A 24,236-nucleotide genomic window follows, 5' to 3' on the forward strand; every position below is an offset into this window, starting at 1 on the left:
ACGAGCAGACCACGACCTTGGCTGTAAATTTGCCTTTTTTTTTGTTTTTTTTCTTAAATGGAAGAATAAAGCCAAGGTGTGTTCAAGGATCCAGAGCTTTTCAATTTGAAGGAGAAAATTCATATATATATATCAATACCGGGTGATAAAGGAGAGGCAGGACGAAGGTTTTGCCTTGACTCGGGAAACACACTGCAAGTGATGCACAGCGTAACCATGCTATACAAGAAATGAAGTAAAAGAACAAGAAAATGTCCAATTGCCTGGTAAACATCTTATTGTAGGTTGCTGTTGTAGAACATGTACAGGGGAAACCCACGGGTTTGTACAGAATATAATGTAATATATGGTCTACATACAGTAACACGATAAAATCTAATGAATCCTAATTCTTATTAAAATAATAAGTTCAGCTACATTTGAGCTACTGAACCTTATAAATACACAATATTGTCTTGATTGGAATAGCTTAAGAAAATAATACGTTGTATGTCAAACAACATGCTAGTTAAGACAAATATTGTATCGTGTTCTTGATTAAGCTCTGTTAAATTTTTTTCATTTCTGAGGTGCATGAAATAGTGTGATGTCATCCAGAAGTTATTTTTCTCCACTATGGTGTTAAATACTGGGTGATTAATAAGAAATTAATATTAAGCTTAAGATATCATGAGCAATGAATGTAGATTGAAGAAATACACCATAAAAAACAAAGATGTAGTGATTTGCTGCATGAAGAATCCCTTCACTGCAGGTTACGGTAAACAGGAGCAACTTGTGGTTAGGGTGGCTTGAAATTTCCATTCTAAAGTGATGAGGAAAATATTGTGAGATGCAAAAGAGCCTCATGATCATGTGGCAGATGAGCCACTAAAAAAGCTTGACTTGCAAATGTTCTTTCACAACCTGGCTTTCACCTGCATTTTTAGTGTCATCCTCATTCACTTTTTATTATATAAATACATCCTCAAATTTACATGATTTCTTTGAAATAGAGTTATGTAACAAGCCTTATACTTTTATTTAAAAAGCAGCTTAACATTAGCTGAAGATCTTGCTTTTGCTGACTCCCAGTGGATCAAGTTCTCACCTTGCAGCAGTGATGTACAGGTGTACTCCATCAGTGCACTGTGACATCACAGTTCTGACCACCCCCAACCTGGTATTAAGTTGCTCTTGGAAGCTTCATTGTGTACATTTTTTTTTTTTTTATTTTTCTGGTGTTCTTTTTATAGGATGCTGATAAGAATATCATCAAGTGGCTGAAGGAGAACGGTCGCCTCGTCAATGCCAGCAGTTTCAAACACAGTTACCCCTTCTGCTGGAGGTGAGATGTGCAGAATTTAGGCATGTTTGTGTGGCTCCTTCCAGCTCACTTTAACTAACAACATCACTTTGAGTCATCCATGGCAAACCCATAAAACAACGGTTAAAGAACAACCCCACCTGCTGAAGATTGGGGTTAGAGGTCACAGACGTTAGGCCTGTACGGACAAAATATTATATTTTCTACTTCAATGAGGGCAGCCTTATTTGGTGGTAGAGGACATGTTGTACAGTTCAGCGTTCAGTACAATGTGTGCTCATGCCTTTCTCAGGAGGATCAGTGCAGGAAGTCAATAGAGGTTTTGTGGTCTCTGCACAGAATCAGTTCACAAAGCCAGTGACACACATAACCTCCCAAGGTCCGACATTATCACATAACTGACACACATACACACACACACACACACACTTGCTTTCTGAGCAGACTAAATCACTCTCACGTGGAGCAGCTGCAGGCTAACCTGAGCAGGATTAATTAACCGAGTAAATATGCAGAGATGTGCTCTCTAAAAGCTGTGAGGAGACACGCACTTGAAGAGATGAAATTGTTGTGTTATTAACCAGTAAACCACCTGTAAGGTAGAACTCAGTCACGGTGGAGGGCGATCTGCTTTAGACAGAACCTGAAAAGAAAACTCAAACCACAAGTTGGTGGGTGAGATTGGAAAAAAAAAGTGCCCTCAAAACTTAAGGTAGCAAGGAGTCAAGAGAGTTAAAAGAATTGTGTACTTTGGCACAGAGGAGCTTTGAACTTAATGTTAACATGCTCACAATGACGATGCTAACATGAAGGTATGTAATAGGTGTAATGTTTATACTGCGTTCACTAATTTAGTTTAGCTTGTTAACATGCTAACATTTGCTAATTAACACTAAACAGTTGCAGGAATTTTATCATTTTTGCAGATATTTGGTCAGAAATTAAAATCTGGCCTGATGATTGTGCTGATGATGATGTCTTTGCCACATTTCATAGCAATCTGTTCAATAGTTATTAAGATATTTGAGTGTAAACCAAAGTGGTGGACGAGCGGCAGTGCCATTCCTAGAGCCATGCTGCTAGCGTGGCTAAACAATAACAACAACACAAATGTTTTTCTTAAGCTTTTTTGAGGTAGTATATTGCAGCCTTGTGTTTTATATAATGTGTTTATGTACTTTCAGGTCTGACACGCCCCTGATCTACAAAGCCGTCCCCAGCTGGTTTGTTCGAGTTGAGCACATGGTGGAGAAACTACTGGACAACAATGGAAAATGTTACTGGTAAGCTGTCTTCTGAAACAAGTGATTGCTAGCTTGGTGAAAAGTGACAGTTGGGCAGCTGTGAGCATCATGCCAAACAGGTGGTCTAAAATCCTTCCAGACAGTCCCAGAACAATTACAGCTGCGGTTTTGCAGGACCATGTCAAGTTGTTTGTTGCAGTTATGGGCCCGTCCCTGCAGGACAGCTACTGTACGTATCACTGGGCAGTAGTAACTGTTAATGTGCAGTTGTTGCATGAATTTTTTTAAATCATTATTTTCTTTATCATTTAATGGGGTCCTCACCAAAGCGCTTTATGACACGCACAGCACTGATGTTTTGCAGAAAACATTAGCATGATGCTAATTCTAATGGTGAAAGAGTAAGTGTCAGCATGATGGCTTTGCTAAGTGGTATTACCCCTGGTGCTCCCAGTGCTCTTTTCTGAGCCACAGTAGCTGCCTCTGGTAATGGGACTGTCAAACTGAGATGAATGACTAGCTGCTAGGAAGGTGAAGAGGCACAGACACACATGTACACAGAGCGAGGCACAGACACACACACTACATTAAAGACTACATTCCCTTTTAGAGGACTATTACTTTTGCATTTAATACAGGGCAACCATGTCCATATGTATGTTAGCTATTTAAAATATGTGATGGTGTTTTGGGCTCCAACTAACCATTATTTTCATGGTCAATTAATCTGACTATTCTTATTTACCATGAACCAATCACTTGCTCTATGAAATGTCAGAAAATACCCAAATATGTGAAATTTATCATAGAAAACTGTCAACCTGCTAATGGGTTAATTGTTTCAGCTCTAGAGTTGAATGCAAAGAGATGTACAACATTTAAAGACATGATGAAATAATGATGTTAGCTGTGCTGTATGTGTCTATAGAATCACAGTAAATGCATTATAATTTTTAATGATGCATTCAGCTGCTATACTCATATGTCTACACACATATTTCCTCCCTGTGTCTGTGTGGCTGCACACTTAGGGTGATGCTCTTTTGCAGCTTTCTAATTAAGCTCATTCTCCAACCCTAATTATTTGATTCTGTGAAAAGAAGCTTCCCCCCCCCCCCCCCCCTCTCTGATTAGACTCCACTTTCATACTTGAGTTCCAGTCTCTGGACGATTGTCTGTCTGCCAGTGAGGGTTGCCAACTCATCAGCATCTTAAAAAGTGAAATCCTTGCAGAGTTTGGTACCTCTATATGAAGTTCATGTTGGCTGATGAGAGACTTAAAAGAATCCTTCAGAAAGCGAAGTGCTAGTTACCATATTCTCAAAGTGATTTGTTCATTTTATCTGTCGTTACTCACATGGTGCAGTGGGTAGGCTAAGTGTCTGTTGAGAAAGTTCAGACTGATTTCTCCCGATGTCTGTCTGTATAAATTAAGGACAGAATTAGTGAGTGCTCGCAGGGGAAGCTGGTCTCTTTGGAGGCTCAAGGTGCAGGAAGCTCGGTCACTGAAAATAAGAGAATGTGGTGTTGATGGACTGGTCTGAAAATGACTCGGGTTGGCATCTGTTGGTAGCAGCTTTCACCAGCTTTAGTTAGCTAACGTTTGCTCACTTAGTCTGTTGAAAATAACATTTCCAGCTGTCTTTTTAATGCTTCAAGTTATTTTAAAACAAGAACCCTGTAAAGGATTTCTAAATATGCATTTGATGGCTGCATGCACGATGATGTGATAAAGGACTGAGGCTAAAGCTGCATTTCCCAGGCATCCTCGCCAGCTTATGAGCCATGTAGAAGATGTGGAAATGAAGAGCATAGTTCATGTATGGCAGTGCAGAACTAGTTAGTCCGAGTGTTAAAGTTAAAAATGAAACACAGGGTTTAAAAAATGAATGAAAAAACATAAACGTAATCTCTGTCTTGCCGTTCCCAGTATGTTAGCTAACGAACGAGCAGCAATAGATGGAAGACAAAGATACATTTATATTTTAACTTTACATCAGAAAAAGCTCTTATGAGGACTAACTAATGAGTTTGGCTGGGGTCGCTGAAGTGGAAACGTCAGAGCTGCTAATGTTAGCCTACACTCTGATATAGCAGTGTTCATACTGCTTCATCATACAGATAAATTTAAAGCCTGGCCGACCTGCTGTTACAGTTGCTAAGTCATGATTGGATAATCACTGTTCAGGAAGAGGGGTTTAGCCAACCGTCAGTTGCCTAATTAGCTACATTTTGTCTTTCAACAAAGTGTCTGATTTTTTCCTCCTCTGTTTTTCCTAATATTTTCACCTTCCTTACCTTTTTTCCATCAGGCACACACTCAGCTGCTCCCCACCCAACCACAACCTCTGTCCCTCTGTCTCGTATCCATCCCCAGCGTCTCTGACTTATAATAGAAGCCTGCACATATTAAATGGCTCTTCTTAGTGTCTTGAGCACAAGACAGCACACTTTAAATTCTACATTTAGCATGAAGCAAAAGGTGGGGGGCGGCGATGGGTGGAGGAGTGTTGAAGCGGGGTTGGTGAGCAGCAGCAGCAAAAAAAGGAAAAAAAAAAATCATTAAATTGATATATTAGGGGCCTAAATAGAAATGCCTCCTACAAATGGGAATTGATGAACTCGTTGCTTAGCGCGTGGATCCTGACGACGATTTATACCCCCCCCCCCCCGCCACACTATTCTCCTGAGAAACACGGCCCGGCACAGCAAGAGAGCGGGGACAGGAAAAATGAGAGAAAGAGGAAGAGATTGTGAGATAGTGGATTAAAGCTAGAAATCAGTCAAGGCAAACTAGGGAAAGGAGAGAGCAGAAAAGGGGTACAAAGGAGGAAGATGCCTTGAAGGGAATGTTAACCTTTGCAGTTGAGCTTCATAAAGAGAGCAGTGGAGTTTATTTTTAGGGCTAATATGAGCAAGTAGAGGAAAAGAAGCTCGCTCTATGAAGGAGTGGTAATGGACATGAGGACGACTGTTGTGATGAAATGTGAAGCACATTAAACTAAAAAGGGTGTCTGCAGGTCTTGAAAAATCACGAAAAACATTGAATTCAGTTTCCTTAAAAAACCCCTTAAAAGGTATTAAAAATATCTTTTCTTTATCTACTTGCAGGCTGTTGGAAAACATTATGCATTTTCATCTAAAAATGGGATTATTTCAACAGTTTTTGTGAATGTGCAGGAGGCTGCTATTGCTAGCTACAGAGACTAGGAAGCTCAACTCATAATGGGCAAGTGTCAATTTTAGCAAAAGCTTTATTGAATAAATCAGTTTTATATATCTTTATATAATCTATTTTGGTCCGCTTTCCAGCTTAATTTAATTAGTTAAACTCATTATTATTATAATTGTTATATACTGCTGGGAAATACTGAAAAAAATTTGATAATACAATACAATATTTCTCTTCTTCTTCTTCTTCTTCTTCTTCTTCTTCTTCTTCTTCTTCTTCTTCTTCTTCTTCTTCCTCCCTTCCCTGGTTACTGGTTTCGAGGAGAATTGGTGGTTTTAAATAAAAATAGCAGTTAAATGAGGTTTAAACATAAGTATGACAGCAGAATCCCTGGTGTGTTGTCATTTCAGGCAAAAGTAGACCTCCATCCTATATGCAGACTTGATTGTCCTTGTGGTTGAAATCATGCTCTCCGTCTCTGCAGGGTTCCAGAGTTTGTGCGTGAGAAGCGTTTCGGGAACTGGCTGAGAGACGCACGAGACTGGGCGATTTCGAGGAACCGTTACTGGGGCACACCGATCCCTCTCTGGGTCAGCGACGACTTTGAGGAGGTCAGGAAAACACCAAACACACAAATACGCACTTGTTATGCTTTAATAGAGTACTTAATGCTTCTAATGCGTCTTTGTACTCTGCAGAGATCACACAATTTGTCTGTGTCATGACCAAATACCAAGTCAGTTCCTCTTTTCTCAGGGAGCTGATTGCAGCCTTGGCAGCACTCACAAATCAATCTGGGCTAAGCATGAGAGGGCATAATTGAAAAGTTGAACTCTCCATAACTCTCACTTTTATTTACCATATAAATGAGTGTGGGGGAAAAATGTCTTGTGTCTCACCAAAGGCAGATAGGCCTGCTGCAAGGGTGCAGAAATCCAGCTCTTCTCATAAACTGGCGGGGGGAGAATTTTTCTTGCTGACCTCTTTTTGACGCTCACATAATTTAGCATATTTGACCCTTTGTGTGTGTGTGTGTGTGTGTGTGTGCGTGTGCGTGTGCGTGCGTGTGTGTTTGTGTTTGTGCGCGCGTGCGTGTGGGAGACTCTCTGGCATGGCAGAGTGATGTGACCATGGCGTCACAGCAGAGAGTGTAGCGTGAGTCCGTACTGCAGTCAAAGTCAGCTCCCCTCAGGCAACATTACCGAGTGCCTCCGTAAACTCAACACATGAATGATTCATTAATGTAAACAGCAAATAAAACACAAAACCAAAATGTGTTTGGTTTCTCTTCATGCCGGTTAAGGCAACTTCAAAGGTCCTCGAGACAAACAGCAAATGGGGGGAAGGAAGGAAGACACGGAAAATAAGGGGAGGGGAAGGATGGGTACGGAATAAATTAGCTGGGGAAGAAAAAGAGGAAGTGAAAGACTCGAGAAGGAGGGAGAAATTAGAGATGAAAAGAGGAGGAGGGAAATAAGCGGAAGAGGAAAAAGAGGCAGACGGAGCAGAAGCCAGCCAAACTGTAAATGTTCGTCTGGTTGTGGATGTTCGTTGCCAAAGCGGGCTGACTACGTGAAGCAGACTGAACTGAATAGAGATGTCAGAATTGGGTTGTTTGAGCGTTTGAAAAATGAAGTGTTGGTCCCCTGGCTGAAAGAGGGACAGCCAGCGACCTGCTTGCTGGAAATAGCGTTGTGACTGTTTCCAGAGCACTCGCGCTCCCTGGTGCCTTCCTCACACACCCCTCAGCGGCAAATCACACACCCAAAACTAAACGAGTGTGTCTGTCTGTGTGTGCGTTTCTCTGCATGTGGCAGTACAGAGTCTCTCTCTCACTATCTTTTCTTTTTGTTCTGTCTTCCCTCTCTCCCCGTCTTTTCTGGATGCGCTTCTTTAGCTCTGTCTTCTTTTGTAACTGAAGGTGGTGTTTCAGGCTGTATCTGGGCCATGTTACCTGGTGCTGTGGTAAAACTAGAGCAGAGCCTACAGGTTAACTCTCTAAGGAGACCAGATAACACACTTTAGCATACTTTCTAAGGTAAAGTTACTCAGTAAGTGTGTTGATGTAGGCCTACTTTTAAGTTGCGTTGTGGTGTGACAGAAAAACAGGCAGAAATATACATCAGAATTAAGAGGTTTGTCACTGATAGTCCTTTAAGCAAATACCTTCAAATTAGGGTACGTACAACTGGCTTCCTGTGGGTTTAAAGGAATAATTTGACATTTTTGGGAATACACTCAAGAGTTAAATCAAAAGCCCAATGCCATTCCTGTGTGTCCAGTGCATTTGAAGCTACAGCTAGCAGCCACTTAGCCTAGCTTAGCATAGGAAGCGGCTAGCCCGACTCAGTCCAAAAGTAACAAAGCTAACTAATTAACATGTTGTATCTCATTTAATTCAATGGATTTTTCCCCAGTGGCTTAAAGCTTACTTTGATACATTACATCAAATGAGAGCACTGTTTAATATTGTACATAGTCCCTAACAAATAAAATAAATACAAAGAAATCAGAATACTACATGATTTTCAGGATTATTTACAAATGAAAATCTGAAAAGTATTAAGTGCATATGTATTCACTCCCTTTCTTGAAACCCCTAACTGAGATCAGGTGCAACCTTCAGAAGTCGCATGATTAGTTAAATAGAGTCCACTTGCATTCAATTTAATCTCAGTGTAAATACACCTGTTCTGTGAAGGCCTCAGAGTTTGTTAGAGAACACAATCAAACAAACAGCATCATGAAGACCAGAGATCTCAACAAATAGGTCAGGGATGAAGTTGTGGGGAAGTACAAAGCAGGGTTAGGTTACGAAAAATATCCAGAGCTTTGAAAATCTCACGGAGCACCGTTAAATCCATCATTAGAGGATGGAAAGAATACGGCCTAATCTACCAAGAGAAGGCTGTACACCATAAATCTGGCCTTTATGGAAGAGTGGCAAGAAGAAAGCCATTGCTGAAAGAAAACAATTAGAAATCCCGTTTGGAGTTCACCGCAAGCCATGTTGAGACACAGTAAACATGTGGAAGGAGTTACTCTGGTCAGATGAGAACAAAACTTAGCATTATAGCTCTGGTGCAGAATGCTGTGTATGGTGGAAAGCCAACACTGCACACCTCTCTGAGCACACCATCCTCACAGTGAAACACAGGGGTGGCAGCATCGTGCTGTGTGGATGCTTTTCATCAGTAGGTACTGGGAAACTGGTCTGAGGGCAAGATGGATGGAGCCAAACAAAGGGCAGTTCTTCAAGGAAACCTGTTCCAGTCTGCATGAGGCTTGAGCAGGACAATGATGCAGGCAGCCAGAGTTACAGTGGAATAGTTAAAGGCAAAAAATGTTAATGTCTTTGAAAGCCCAGACTTCAATCCAGTTGAGAATCTGCGGTGAGACTTGAAAATTGCTCTTCACAGATGGTATCCTTCCAATCCGACTGATCTTGATCTATTTTGCTGAGAAGAATGAGCAAAAATTGCAGTCTGTAGATGCTGGTAACATACGTGTGCGCTTGTGTTCGTCAGGTGGTGTGTGTTGGGTCCATCGCTGAACTGGAGGAACTAACCGGAGTCAAAGTAACTGATCTGCATCGTGAGAGGTGAGTCACTGATCAAACACAGAGATGATCAGCATCTACCTGAACATGAGAGTGTAACACCTCCAGAGTCACAGGTTGTGTGTGTGTTTGTGTATGTGTGTGAGTCAGTGTATGACTGTGTCCCTGTTAAACGTGCCCTCTGCCTGTCTAATGTGACCTGTCTGCCTGAACCAGACGGGTGTTGTGGAGCACAGATCACTTTATACTCTTCCGCTCTTCATCCGTTAATTATCTTTAATCACCTCCATGGGGTTGGCCATATTTAATTGAGAGGGGAGGAAGAGGTCGCCTTCTTCCTGCATCCGTGTTTGGCTTGCACAGAAACAGGCTCCTGAGCAGGTCTGGAACTTGGAAAAGTAATAGAGATCACTAAACTCATTTGCAAAATTAAGTTTGACACAACTCCCGTAATTCTTTGATATGGAATAATTGAGACGACATACAACAGAAACATAGTTGGCTTTGAAAGCATTTTGTCGTAAAATTATCTGCACAAGCATTACTTGTTTTGTAGCATTAACTAGCAGCCCATTCTCCATAAAAGCTGCTGGTTGGGGAGCCTGAGAATTTAGATTCCCTCGACAAAATTAATGCTTAATTATTCTAAATGTCATTGTGAAAATATACCTTAAAAGTTCACTCTAGAGATTATGTATAGCATGTCGATACATTTGGGAGACTTGCAAGAGACAGATTTTTTAAAAATGGCCAGAATTTAGGCAGCAGAGGCTGAGCTATTCTGACTTTGAGTCCATCACATGGGTCCAGCCCCAAAAACATCCTCACCAAATAGGTGGTGCTTGAGGCTCTTTGCTGTATAGACTGCACGACTGCTAGCAGAGCTGATGGTCGAGCCACTGTAGCTGTCAAAGTAACCGCTTACATGCTCGCCAACTAGGGATGACAATACCATTTCCACCATGGGAGCTATTCCTTGGTGTTTCTGCTACATGCTCCTGACAGCTGATGTAGCAGGTCTTGATTCTCACGAATCCAGCTGCCTCACGAGGTAACACGATTGGGCAGCAGGACTGCGTCCCACATGTTCTCACATGACATGACTTGAGAGCGATTGTTTTTGGCAGAAGTGCACCTCTAAGCTGGTTTGCCAACCGCTGAAGAAGAGAGTGACAAGAAAACATGTTGGAGGAGATTGAGATTGTAAATAGAGCAGACCCAAGACAGCCAACCCAAGATGAGGGATGAGAACTTGTGACTGACAGGGTTGCAGCTTTTGTTGTGTCGACACAGTTGGGATTTAGAAAATCCGACGCGATATGGTTATTTTAAAGCATTTCTTAATTTACAGGACAATTACTGTATTGTGATATATGCTTTTGCTTTTGTGATATGAAATTAAATTCAGTGAACAGCGATAGAAAATTTTACCCATAACACCCACCTCTTGACATGCGAGCACTAGTCAGTCATAACTGTCTCGCTGCTGGCTAGCTTGGTTGCTAAGTGGACAATAAATTTACACAGTTCATTCAAGAGATGTATGTGCACCACTGAGCATGCCACTTTTGTGGATCAATTTATAGTCTGGCAGAGCAGAGTTTTATAAGATTAGGTCAATAGGCTGTGAAAGCTTCCTTTATTTTGAACTCTGCCTCTCCGTTCCCTCATAAATCAACACTGTCGAGACAGCTTGCAATTGGTCACCAGCAAAAATCATGTGTTAAAATTCACTTTTAACTTGACGTGAAAGATTAATGCAGATTTACGTTGCACCTGAGAGCAGATCTGATGATCTCAGAGATTTCACTGAAGTTCATTTTACTGGGCAAAACTGGGCAAAGGAAAGACCATTCTTTAGTAAATACAAAGATGTATGGGTCTCTAACAATTAAAGGCACAGCCTGTTATCAGTTCACATTAGAAGGTGTGAAGTGGCTGGAGATAATGGCTCTGCCTGCGTTCTAGGGAAGCACATTTTAGCTAAGTCTTATGCATAACACACTGCAAAAATATATTGCAGTCCTCAAAATGCACTCAACAGAGCACTTCTTTTTGGAAAAGTCCTGCTCACCACTCTCCCTTTCCTCAGCAGGCCCAGGAGTGGCCCGCAGCCGATTACTGAAGGTGTAATCTGCACTTTATTGGCCTGAGATCTAATGATTGTAGACATGTTTATGAGAAACAAATTGAAAGTGCTCAATCTTTCTTCTGTGGATATATATTGGTGACATTTTATTGTTTGTCTGTTTACCCAGAATATTTCCATACACATGAATCTAACCTGGTACCTCACACTTTGTAACTACTTCATTACTCTGGTTCATTTGTTTTTCTCAGTTTCAGCAACTCCACTGAAGAAACAGTGATTTAGTTCATGGCCTGAATCTGAGTGAGTTGCTGTATGGAGAAAATTAATCCATATCCTTGAAGCATAAAGCAATAACCGACCTTATTGTAGTGGGTGTCAGCACAACATGAGCACAGTTCTTTTCTTAAACCTCCCTCCCAGCAGTGAAAGATGATAAAATGGCTGTTTTGAAGCGCAGCCAAAGACTTTATAGACCCGTGGATCCCCCAGTATACAAATGTTTAAAAAGTTCCTCATGGCAATAATAACCCAAAGTAAAGCAGAACTGGCCAAGTTGTTATTGCTGCCATTTGTCTTAACAATTGTACCGGCTTTCTCTGTCTTCTGTCCCCTCTTTCTCTGCCCAGCATTGACGGTCTGACCATCCCGTCACGGTGCGGTAAGGGGATCCTGCGAAGGGTCACAGAGGTGTTTGACTGCTGGTTTGAGAGCGGCAGCATGCCTTACGCCCAGGTCCACTACCCCTTTGAAAACAAGAAGGAGTTTGAGGACACTTTCCCAGCAGACTTCATCGCTGAAGGCATTGACCAGACGAGGGGATGGTAAGCTGTGAATGAATGGATAGATGCGATGAGGAATGAAAAGCTTCCCTGCTGCGTTCATTGAGGGAACTGACGAGAGCCGAGCTTGAGGGGATGGATCAGGCAGACCGGCGTGTTCCTAAAAGACTTGATAATTAATAGTTTGGAATTGATGGGATAAGTAGTAAATAATATCAAATTGCTAAATAAAAAATGATTAGATTAAATTAGTAAATTAGTTTTTCGTAACCCGACAGCAGAGCAGGAATGAATTGAAAGTTTCAGTCCTACGTCTTACCCTGCCCTGTGTACGATGTTTTTGTGCCCTGCTGTAGGTTCTACACCCTGTTGGTGCTCTCCACAGCGCTGTTTGGCAAACCGCCCTTCAAGAATGTCATTGTCAACGGATTGGTACTTGCAAGGTGAGACCACGTTTCTTTAATTTGCCAATAAAACCCATTGTCATTGAAGATAAATGCTGGTGTCTATATCTGCTTATTCTGAATTTGATGCAACAACACGTTTCAAAAAATTTTGTACAGGAGCAATTAAAAACTGGGAAAGTTGTGGAATGCTCCAAAAACACCTGTTTGGATCATTCCACAGGTAAACAGGTTCATTGGTAACAGGTGGTAGTATCATGGTTGGGTATGAAAAGGGCATCCTGGAAAGGCTCAGTCATTCACAAGCGAGGATGGAGCGAGGTTCACCACTTTGTAAACACATGATTGTATAAATTATATTGCTGCATGGGCTCAGGAACACTTCGTAAAACTGTTGTCGGTAGATGCAGTTGGGAATCTGGAATCAGGGTTGTATGTACGTCTACAGGATGATGTATTTGGAATTGGAAGTAAACAGCAGTGCCAGTGCACCCTGGCAGCTCATCTGGGTGACCACGTACCATGTATTAAGGCTGAGTCCTTACTGCAGTGACTGATTCCAGCCCAGGCCATTTGCTGCATGTCAGCCCCCTTGTTTTAATAGTGGACAACTGTGGAGGCATATTGGAATAAGCTACTGTATATCCGGCTGTCAAAAGCAGGATCTATTTTTGGTTTCCGTCTTAAATGGGATTTGTTGACAGTAAGAAAAATACAGGATATTGCCAACCTTATCCTTTTTTGTCTTGTCTGCTTCCACAAATCGACTGCTTGCCCTCCCCTTTACTTCCATTTTATATTCTGTTCCTCCTCTCATCTTCACCTGCTCATTCATCTCCTAGTTTTTCTGCCGTTTTTCATGATCAGTGTGGTTATGTGTGCTGCTGTAACATCTAGCCCTTAGAGCTGTTCTACAATAGGTCTGCTTGTCCTCAGCCCTGGGGTCTAAATGCAGCACTGTGCTCACAGGCCTGCTGACCTGGAAGGACTAATTTGAATACCAAGTGCATGGTTTCGAACACGCACTTCTGTGCATGCGTGCATGTGTGTGTGTGTGCATTAATGCCTTTGCCTGTCTCGTTCCTCTAGCGATGGACAGAAGATGAGCAAGCGCAAGAAGAACTACCCAGATCCAGGACTGATAGTGCAGAACTATGGAGCTGATGCCCTCAGGTCAGATCTGTGCTTGAATGTGAACGAGTGTGTGTTTCTGCAGCATGAATGCCTGTGTGCCGGTGGCAGGATTGTGTGTGTTAACCTACCTTATGTTATTAGCGGCTTGGTATTAAAAGGTTTGAACCACTATACACGCTTAACTAGGCAGGTTCTGTGTCTTTCATACAGTATACACACAGTCACGCATACTGTACATACACATGCATACACACGTTGTTTCCCCTCATACATTCGCTCCTTTGCCCTGAGCAGTGAGAGTGCCATGGCCATATGGCCTAATGAATAAAGCACTATGCAGTTGCGCCATATGCTCGGATATAGACTGATGAAGAGCGAGTTGCTGTGATAAAGAGAGAGAGGACGTGGTGTGTTTCTTGGCTGCAATTTACAATAAGATACGTCTCTTTTGTGCCTTAAAACTTTAACCTATAGCTGTTACGGTAGAGTGAGGTGCATAAGCATTTGACGCCGCTACTGTGCGTTAGACATTACGTTATATATAAACTGAACCAGGGAGAGACTGAAGTAAACACTGTGAGGGTCTTTTTGTTCAAGTATTTTCAGTCAAACTGGAGTGAACAGAAGTGACAACCGTCTGTCTTCTTGTTGGCTCATTTTAAGATGCCAGAAAGTTATTTGACCAACTGGTAGTTTTGTCTATTTTGCATTTTATGTCTTAGAGTTGCTGCTATTAAAGTCACTCATGGCCTATTGCATGAAGTTGCATCATGTCAGCTTGCTTCCAGAATCATCATCAAAACATTTTCTAACCAGTCTACGCTGTGTGCTGATGCCTGCCACAGACTATTATATTGATGTGGATAATTCAGATTTTCTGTCATTGTCCTGTCAACAGTGTGTTCATGTGGCTTTAATGAAGAGATTAATTTGTACAGAGATGCTGTTGGTAAAATTAGGTTTTAGCCTAGAAATATGTGCAGAGCATATTCAAGGTGGACATTTAGCCTAATTGGTTATGCTAATCCAGTCCAGATATGTTTGACAGCTGAATGGTTTTGCATTAAGAAAATGCAGCCTGCCTCACAGCTCTGCTTTAATGGTGTCCGATAAGTGTCCTGCAGATGCTGAAATATGACCCAGATACTAATCTTGCAAAGTGGCTTGGGACTTCTCTATCATTGTTAGAGGAATCACTTTGAACTGAATTGTTATTTGTTACATTGCAAAAAGTTATCATTTATTAGACGAGGCCACTGCTTTCTGTATATCAGGCTTGACTTAATCGTGCCACTTGAAACATGCACAGACTGTTGAGATGTCATACACAAACCTGTCACTCTTATTGTATAATTAATAAGGAAACAGCAAATATTCACATATATATTCAATATAACACATCTAATGATGTCCGGCACCATGGCATTTCACTTTAGGTTTTATGTTGCCATCTCTTCCAGAATGATCCATTTTGTTGTACTTAAGTTTAAACTGGCTGTCTAGATGCAAACTTTGCTTTCCCATAACACTCTTGTTACGGTGTCTTGTACCTTCATGTATAGTGCAGTCAGAGTAACTTTGGTGAATGTGTAACTGGGGCATTGTGGCTCAGTTTGTTCTGATTATCACTTTGTCTCTTCATCACAAACACAGACTTCATTTGTGTCGATCCACTTGCACATACAGCAAACAGCCCCACTCATACACATCCTATGCCCATTTAAGTTGTCACCCGTGTGCACACCGTGTGCGCTCGCTCGCTCGCTCGCTCATAGTTAATCCTGCCACACTCACCAACTGCTTCGCCGTCTCTCTTTGTAGACTGTACCTCATCAACTCTCCCGTAGTGAGAGCAGAGAACCTGCGTTTCAAAGAGGAGGGAGTGCGAGACGTGTTGAAGGATGTCTTCCTGCCGTGGTATAATGCCTATCGCTTCCTGGTGCAGAATGTACAAAGGTTACAGAAGGTACATGTGTAATGAACAGAATGAAAAGTCATTACTTCCACAACTCCTGCAGTGTTCCTTCAGCTATTCCTGGCCTAAAATGACACAGCACTGCTTGATATTACAGCAGTTGCTATTACTAAACAGTGATTATTAGGTGATCACTGGGACAAAAAAGGAATTGGTTAAGTGATGGCTGGTCCAAGTGGGCCTCTGCATGTTAGAAACTATCCTGCGAGAGAATGTCAGAATGTTTAGCAGACTGATTCTCCACAAAGAGCAGCTCTTCAGTTACTCTTTATGGCCACTTTTACACCTGCCAGCCTGTGGCAAAGTAATAACAGCACTTTAGATCTGAAAATGTAAACACATCAATGTTGTCACCTACAGACAAAGAGTGTACCATCTGCTGCAGTTTGAGCTCCTTCCACCACCTGCAGGCAGTCAGTGCTGCAGCTATAGTTCAAAGTGAACTTGTAACTGTAAAATGCCAAATGTTGGGATGCCCTTGTGGCCCAGAGGTTTCAGGCAGAGGCCATGAAACTGCAGCATATCCAGTTTGAGTCCAGCTGGAGAACTGTCTTGCATGTCGTATTCATCTCTCCTCATTTCCTGTTATCGCTCTTCTCTCAAGTCAAAAAAGGTATGAAAATGCCCCCCCCCCCCAAAAAAACAAAAAAAAACTTTAAAAATAATAAAACACCAGAAGATATCATGAATGAGGTCACCATTTATTTTCCATTCCCATTGACTTATTTATTTTCCATAAATGTTGATGACCTCTCTTAACATCAAGCTATTTCAGGCACCAACATGGGAGCCCCAGTGATAATCATCTGGAGAAGCAGTCACCTATTTAATAACTGCATCAATAGATTTTTTTCCAGTGAAAAACAGATATGTAAGAGTTAAATAACACAAAGAAGTTTATGGTTTACAATATTTGAAACATTACTCACACTGACACCCACAGCAACTATAAAAATAGAACGAACTGCAGTTGTAACTCTGTTTGCCTGTAGGTGGCAAAATTGCTGCAGAGCTGGTTTTCCTTGCCTGCAGATGGCACACATCAGCGTTTCTTCATGTGCACCTTCAAACGGCTGCTTTTACCTCTACAGTATTCTTACTGTATTTCTTATGTCATGACACGTGGTTCTGATTTCAGGCCTGATTTCAGCTGCTTCACATCAATGATATTTTGTGTCCAATCAGAGAGTGAAAAAAGCTAATTTGTGTTGATGCTGTGCTCACTTGTGTGTCTGTGTTTGTGTATTTATGTGTCAGGAGGATGACATTCAGTTCCTGTACAATGAAAACACTGCCAAGCGGAGTGACAACATCATGGACAAATGGATTCAGTCCTTCACACAGTCCCTCATCCAGTTCTTCAAGGCTGAGATGGATGGTGAGACAGACCCAAACTCACACTGTTCTCAGCAGCGGCTAAGAAGAAAAACCGCTTCATAACTTAAAATCCATCCCATCTGGCAACATGTCGTTTCTATTTTCAGCGTAAGCAAACTGACAGCAGTTTCTTGTTGCAGCTTACCGCCTGTACACTGTTGTGCCTCGCCTGGTCAAGTTTGTGGACATGCTCACCAACTGGTATGTCAGGACCAATAGACGCCGCCTGAAGGTGAGAAAAGACCTCTGAATCAGTGCTTGTTTATAGAGTTAATGTTGTTTTTATGTAAGGGAGGGGCAAGGTGCAGGCATTTGATAGCAGCTGAAAGCCAATGACTAAAAGGTATGGAGTCCCAGGAGTGACAGTCACTAGTAGTACTAGGATCTGATGAGTCAAGGTATAATTGTACACAGTGCATAAGTGAATAAAACAGATGCTGCTGTTCTTTACGCTTCATGTCCTGCATCTTTCTTTTTTGTTGTTGTGCTGTTGGGAACATGAATTATTCATTCGCTAAATGGAAACAGTGATTTAAGCCACTGTTAAGTCTCTTCATCATGGCCTCCATCTGTGGACATACAGCGATCAGTTTGTGGCTCTCCTGGTCAGCATTAGGTTGTCGTGGATTGGGGATGATGTCCGCTAGAGCACATTTATCTTTTCGCTCGCTGTTCCAAGGGGGACTGACTGTATTGATGCATGTGTGAACTTTGTAGGGAGAGAGTGGCACAGAGGACTGCCTGTGGGCGCTGGAAACCCTCTTCAGCGTTCTGTTCTCCATGTGCAGGCTGATGGTGAGTCATACTGTTTCTGTGTGTGTGTGTGTGCGCGCAAGACTGAAAAGAGACTGCATGGAGCAAATTTCTTGTGGTGAGGTTTTACTTTTGTGCATGCAAGACACAAAGAAATAATGCTGGTTTTGGAAGAGGTGTGTGTGTGTGTGTGTGTGTGTGTGTGTGTGTGTGTGTGTGTGTGTGTGTGTGTGTGTGTGTGTGTGTGTGTGTGTGTGTGTGTGTGTGTGTGTGTGTGTGTGTGTGTGTGTGTGTGTGTGTGTGTGTGTGTGTATATGCTTGCATGGCTTTGAATAATGCATGAGCAGTAGGAGTTTTTATTTATAACACATTGAAGATGTTTGCATGTGAGGAGAGAGGCACGCTAAGAGCCAGTTAGCCTAACCCAGATCAATCCAGATCAGCTGTGAGCTATACAAATTAATTAGCCGTGGTTGAAATAGACGAGAGTCGCATTAGAAGTAACCTCACTCTGGCACAATGCTGTTTGAACTTTTGCACCATTTTGGGGGGGGGGGGGGGGGGGGGGCTGTTTTTTTTTATGCAGATTTTATAGCTGCTTCTGACTTTGAGACCTTTATGCCAGAAAATGTAAATGAACTACAGTACAGAGCATCTAATAATCATCTTCTCTTTCTTCTCTCATGTCTACTTGCTTTTTCCCCTCCTTCCCCTCAGGCTCCCTTCACACCCTTCATTACAGAGATGATGTACCAAAATCTGCGTCACCTCATCGACCCTGCTTCTGTTGAAGAGAAGGACGCCGGCAGCATCCACTATCTTATGATGCCCCAAGTCAGGTTGGAAAAGTCTTTCAGTAAAGCTCAGGTTTTATAGACATCGACTGCTTCATGCCACTTCCATTAAAGAGGGATTTAGAATGAAGGGTCCTCCACTTCATATTATCTCTCAGTGGCCAAAGTGCCTCACATAGTTGATGTGACTGATGTGATAGTGATGCACAATGTGTCCTTATACCTCTTTAGCCCCCGGCCACCCCCCACATAAGTATTCTGGGAGGAGCCAGGTAGAAATCTATGAGGATGTAGATACTCCTTAAAGGTCCAGTATGTAGGATTTAGTAGCATCTACCAGTGAGGTTATAGAGTGCAACCAACTGAATACACTTCGCCTCATTCTTCCCTTTCCGAGCGTGTACGAGAACCTGCTGTATTCACAAAAGCTCTCTCTACAATCAGTGTTTGGTTTGTCCCTTCTGGGCTACTGTAAAACATGGAGGTTTAACATGGAAGAGGACCCGCTCCCTCTGTAGGTATAAAAAGCTCATTCAAAGGTAACAAAAACATGATGATTCCTGTTTTCAGTCGATTATACACTCATGAAAACATACTTACGAATATTCTGTTACATTTCTATCAGTAGAGCCCCCCCCCCAAATCTTACACACTCACACAGCTACAGATGGATCAAGAAGGATATCTTTTTCCAGAACTCTCAAACAATGCCGACGTCTACTGAAACTGGATTTCAACCAAATGAATGTAACCAAGGTCATCTGGTTTACAGGCTGCTGCCACACAGTCACCCTGCAGCTCACACAGTAAACCCCCCTTCTGTTCGCCCCTTTTCTCACAGGATATCCACTGCTGATCCAGAGCCTAATCAGCCAGAGTGCGTGGCCTTACTTTACCCCAACCGTATCACAGTCTGAACTCAGAGCACAAGCTTTTGTAGCTTGAGAGTCCACAGTAGTTTCTAGATAATGGTCAGGCTGCAGCAGCAGCTGTTCTCTTTGTGTCTTAAACATTTTTTTCTCCTCATTCCTGCTGTTCTCTACGTCATCTCTCACCACCCTGATTAAAATTTCCATTTGAATATTCATTATTATGCTTGTTATTTTATGGGATCAGTTGGTTTGTTGGAAAATCTGCTCAGAACAACTCAAAAGCAAATCTTTGTCTGCACGTGTGCCAAATACAAGACTTTTTGTTTCTTGGTGATAAAAGTGAATCACAGGTGATGAATTTTCCACTCTGTATGTATAGGGTAAAACTGTTGATACCTTCTTTAGAGAGTGATAGGAGTTTGTGCTCTTTTAGCAGAGACCTAGAAATACCCACACAGAGCTGCACGGGGCCTGTGTCGGTTTTCAGCCCCGAAAATGAATATTGCTCACAAAATATGATCTTTTCATTTGCTTCTCTTCAATTACTTCAGAAAGTGAAATGTGTGCCTTGGTGGCTGATCAGTTTTGTAATGCCTGGGAGGAATTTCTAATTGCCCAAACTTAATTGCATCATCTTTAACTATAAAAAGTTCTGACATGATTAAATATCCATCTGATTTAGCAAAAGGAAAATAGTTTGTGTAATGGTTCATATAATCTCCCCTGTCACTTAGGCAGCACTCAGTTCTGCTGCTTTATTAGCCGCTAGTCCTTCCTGCTGTCGAATGGGACCACTTCACCCCCTCCCAAAGGTCAGCCACCAATCAGGCGGTGGGAACAGCTGCTCCTCAATCAGCTCATTAAATGATTGGCTGTCCCTGGTGTCCTCTCCTCTCTCATTTTACTCCACTGTTGTGTGCACACAGAGGAACATACCGCAGGAGTAAATGAACAAGTGTTGTGCACATACACACAGATACAGTCTATGTTCCTGCACACAGCTGGGGCTAATATCCTTATTATGCGTGATTATCAGTGGCTGTGCAGCTCTAATTTGGATTCAGAGGTGGAAGTCTTAGCGTACCTTATTAGTGGATGTTCCTGAGTTAAACTCTGGCGCTGATGGTTCTGAACTCTGTCTTTATTTGGATGTGTGCCGCTACCCTTGTCACGCTCTATTATTCATTTTTCTCATTAGAATAGCTATTTGAATTTCTAAGCCACAATTAACCAGAAAATGACAAATGCTTCCTGTGAGTTATTGCATAAATGCACCTACGTCCCCTAGCTATTCCCCGAATCGTACAAAATTTTACATAATGTGCAATGATTATCCTAGAAGTAGAAGATGGGTTGTTTTGAAAGATATTCCTCTCATCCCTCTTATTATAAGAAGGCAGCTCAGTCAAATGGCACCCACAACCGCAGAAGTCTCACCAAGTAGAGAGTTTGGGATAAAAACATGGAGAGAGCAGCGCTTTAACGCTGTGACCTAAACGGACGTGTTAAAAGGCTGTTCAGACGCTCACACCATGACATTATAACACTACTTATGGTGTGTTGAGACTTAGATTTTCTTTGTGTTTCTGTGTTTCAGGGAGAGTGTGATTGACAAGCGCATTGAGAGCGCTGTCTCTCAGATGCAGTCTGTGATCGAGCTGGGCAGAGTGATCCGAGACAGGAAGACCCTGCCCGTCAAGGTGAATCATCAGCTTTATCCGATCCATTCACGCTGTCCAGTGTGAGAGGTGCAGTGAATTAGAACTGAAGGCAAACAGAGGACGGCTGATGTTGGGTTATTGCAGATGTAGTGACAATAAAAAACCAAAAGTTTCAGCCACTATTTAAGGAAGCATAAATAAATAACAGAATGGAAACTTGGTGAAAGCAGAGAATGTGAAATTAGTGCACTTTTTCTTGGAATATAATGTGTGAAGGCACAGGTACTTTAATAAGGTCCTTCTGATTATGATTTATGTTTATTATGAATGACTATGCATGTATGGACATATGATTAAATGATAAAGGTGCTATGATTTCTGGAGGAATTGTGATTGATTTTGTAACTCTGTGTTTGATTTAATGTGTGTTGTAATGGATGACCATTTGTTTCTCCACCTTATTACTTAATTGTAAATTTATGAGAGGAGCTGTTATGTTTGTTGGGTATATGGTGGTAGCGTGTATGATTGTATGTGTGCTTATGCTGGTGCTAATGGGGATCCAAATAAAAGACACAAAAGACAGTACAGAAATACCAAAGACATGTTGGAGCTCATTTAGGACCAGTGTCTCCATGAGACAGTTTGTCCACCAGACAGCTCAACGACTTCATTTTACAACTCAAAAGCATCAAGTACGTTACTTGTTCAGTTCTTCACAGGGTCCATGTCAAATTCTTTGATTATGTTATGTGTTAGCTTGAAATGAAAATGAATATCTGTGGATACATTGCTGTGAGATTTTTGAATGTCACAAAAACTCAGCATCAGTCAGGCTCTCGTATTCTCTGCACTGTGCTGGGATTCCTGTAGATTTAAGTATATCTGGCTTTTAGTCAAGTGCACAACGTCTAGTATGGTATAGGCATGGTTGTCATGCTGATTTTGTGTTTTTGGTGCTGGAGCTATTGACCAACTGTCTGTGTGTATTTCAGTACCCGTTGAAGGAGGTGGTAGTTATTCACCAGGACCCTGAGGCTCTGAAAGACATCCAGTCTCTGCAGAAATACATCCTGGAAGTAAGTAAACAGTCTTTTCTGTCCGTGTTCTCTTTCAAGGCAAGAGGTGCATCTCCTTCAAATTCTTTTCCTGGAAAGTGTTTCCCTATTTTAGTCCGTTTTTCGCGCTTTGATCAATGCTATTACATTTAGAAATTAAGAGAAACATTCCCTAAAACCTCAGTGGCACTCCAGAGGCAGTATGTTGACTGGATAGAGGGGATCTACAACAGAGGAAGTATATCTTCACACGCCGTTTGTATCTCCAGCTGTAATTAGAATTTCTGTGCTTGCTTAATTTAAAAAGGGGGTGGAGCAGATGCCTTGGAAAATGATTTCACATTTGATCTACTCCAGTTGCCACAGACACACAAACCCCTCATCAAATATAAAGTGCAGCCACAAGCAGCATGTCTTTTTTTCTCCAGCTCACAGTAACATTATATTACAGTTTGTCTGTTTGTGTACTCCATAGACACAGTAGTATGCATCATTGTCGTTCAGATAGCTCCAACTGGCTGCCAAAATTCTTACACCTGTTTTCCTTATTAAATAGAAAAAAATGACTGTACACCTTCTGAATTCAAGTTTCTCCCTGAAGTTTAGACACACGTCATTCAAACTTGACAGAAACAAAATAAACCTCACCAAAACTGACTTGGTTAGTCTTTGCACTGTTCCAACAATCGTCAGCTGTGGTTTGATGCGAAATGAACCCTTAATTCACAGAATTCAACCAATCACTCATTATAATTATAGCTTATAGCTAGCTAATATAGTCGTCCAATCGCCCGACAGAAACTGGCTGTTTGAGTGTCGTTTATTATTCCTTTGTCTTTGGGTTTGAGTTTCCAAAGCTCAAAAAGTCAATACTGCTCCACAGATGACTCCAATAACCCCAATACTGCCCTAAATAAGGATGTTACCAAAATATTTTATGAAGCCTCACTATGTCCCAAAGTGAGAAATGTCTGATTCATCCTTGATGGAAAATGAATTCTTGTTCCCATGTGATGCTGAGAAGAACACCTTTACGGTTCATGTGTGAAAAGGTCGTCTTTCTGTTGGAACCTGCGAGCTTTATCTTAGTTCAAGACACTTCTTATCTCTCACTCTGATTTCTGGTGGGGAAAACATTTAACCTTCCTGACTTCTAGCTTACGTCCAGTGAACAAGGTTTATTGATCAGAACTGAGAGCAGTTTAAGGTCCTGCAGCCTGGGGAAGAGCCTCAAACCAACCTTACAGTGTTGGTGTGTGATTCACCTTTCTACTGTTGCTTTTCTTGAGATTCCTTCATTACCATTCTGCCATTATTACTATTTAACTGGTACTCCTCTACAAGGACCACGTCCATGGTGGAAGAGTTGGTTCCAAAAAGGGGGGCGACTATAGTAGCTTGTTTGCTTGAAGTAGATCAGATGTTCAACAAACCACAGTAATGTGTAAGAAGTGCAAGAATACTGGAATAACAAAAAGAAAGGAAACGGATTTCACCACCTCAAGCAGAAACACCTCGTTGAGTACGAGGGGAGCCAAAAATCCTGCAGGCAGAGCTCAACAGATAGTGTGAGTTCTAAATCAAGCGGACAACCTGCACTGGCTCGGCATAGCATCTCTGAATCTTTGGCAACGTGCACTCTGTATTTTATCAAGAATATCATTATCGCAGAAACATCCTGAAATATAGTGGTGTTATTTTTATAATACACACACACACACACACACACACACACACACACACACACACACACACACACACACAAAGCCATACATGCCCTCAAGATAACACTTTCTTTTTGTGCATTGCTTCAATCCTATTTTCACCAAACAAGCTCGGCTCAAAACAGAAGTTCCACCTGTTTTCAATCCCACACTGCCCTCAAGTTTATTACTCAGCCCTCTACAGTGTCTTATCTGTGCACTCCGCCAGCGACTGTGCTAGAAGTCAGCCTCAGTCGACTGTTCAGTGTGATTGACTGAAAGAAGTCGCGTGTGACAGGCCAGGGTTTATGTCAGAAAGGCTAAATTTAGTATCTCCATTGCTTCACCAGGTG

The 24,236-nt window shown here is 41.9% G+C and overlaps 1 protein-coding gene across 1 annotated transcript in view; it reads left to right on the forward strand.

Moving 5' to 3' along the window:
* Positions 1–24,236, forward strand: part of iars1 (isoleucyl-tRNA synthetase 1) — a 55,142-nt gene that overhangs the window by 16,956 nt on the left and 13,950 nt on the right. Inside the window, exons 12-25 of the mRNA XM_070959099.1 lie at positions 1,236–1,327; positions 2,491–2,589; positions 6,207–6,333; positions 9,250–9,323; positions 12,000–12,194; positions 12,509–12,595; positions 13,646–13,729; positions 15,512–15,656; positions 16,923–17,043; positions 17,183–17,274; positions 17,760–17,837; positions 18,513–18,634; positions 21,059–21,161; positions 22,118–22,201. Of these exons, the coding sequence (XP_070815200.1) occupies positions 1,236–1,327; positions 2,491–2,589; positions 6,207–6,333; positions 9,250–9,323; positions 12,000–12,194; positions 12,509–12,595; positions 13,646–13,729; positions 15,512–15,656; positions 16,923–17,043; positions 17,183–17,274; positions 17,760–17,837; positions 18,513–18,634; positions 21,059–21,161; positions 22,118–22,201 (1,503 nt within the window). The remainder of the gene's footprint in view (positions 1–1,235; positions 1,328–2,490; positions 2,590–6,206; positions 6,334–9,249; positions 9,324–11,999; positions 12,195–12,508; positions 12,596–13,645; positions 13,730–15,511; positions 15,657–16,922; positions 17,044–17,182; positions 17,275–17,759; positions 17,838–18,512; positions 18,635–21,058; positions 21,162–22,117; positions 22,202–24,236) is intronic.

Source organism: Chaetodon trifascialis, chromosome 3, assembly GCF_039877785.1.
Source record: "Chaetodon trifascialis isolate fChaTrf1 chromosome 3, fChaTrf1.hap1, whole genome shotgun sequence".
Taxonomy (NCBI): Eukaryota; Metazoa; Chordata; class Actinopteri; order Chaetodontiformes; family Chaetodontidae; genus Chaetodon; species Chaetodon trifascialis.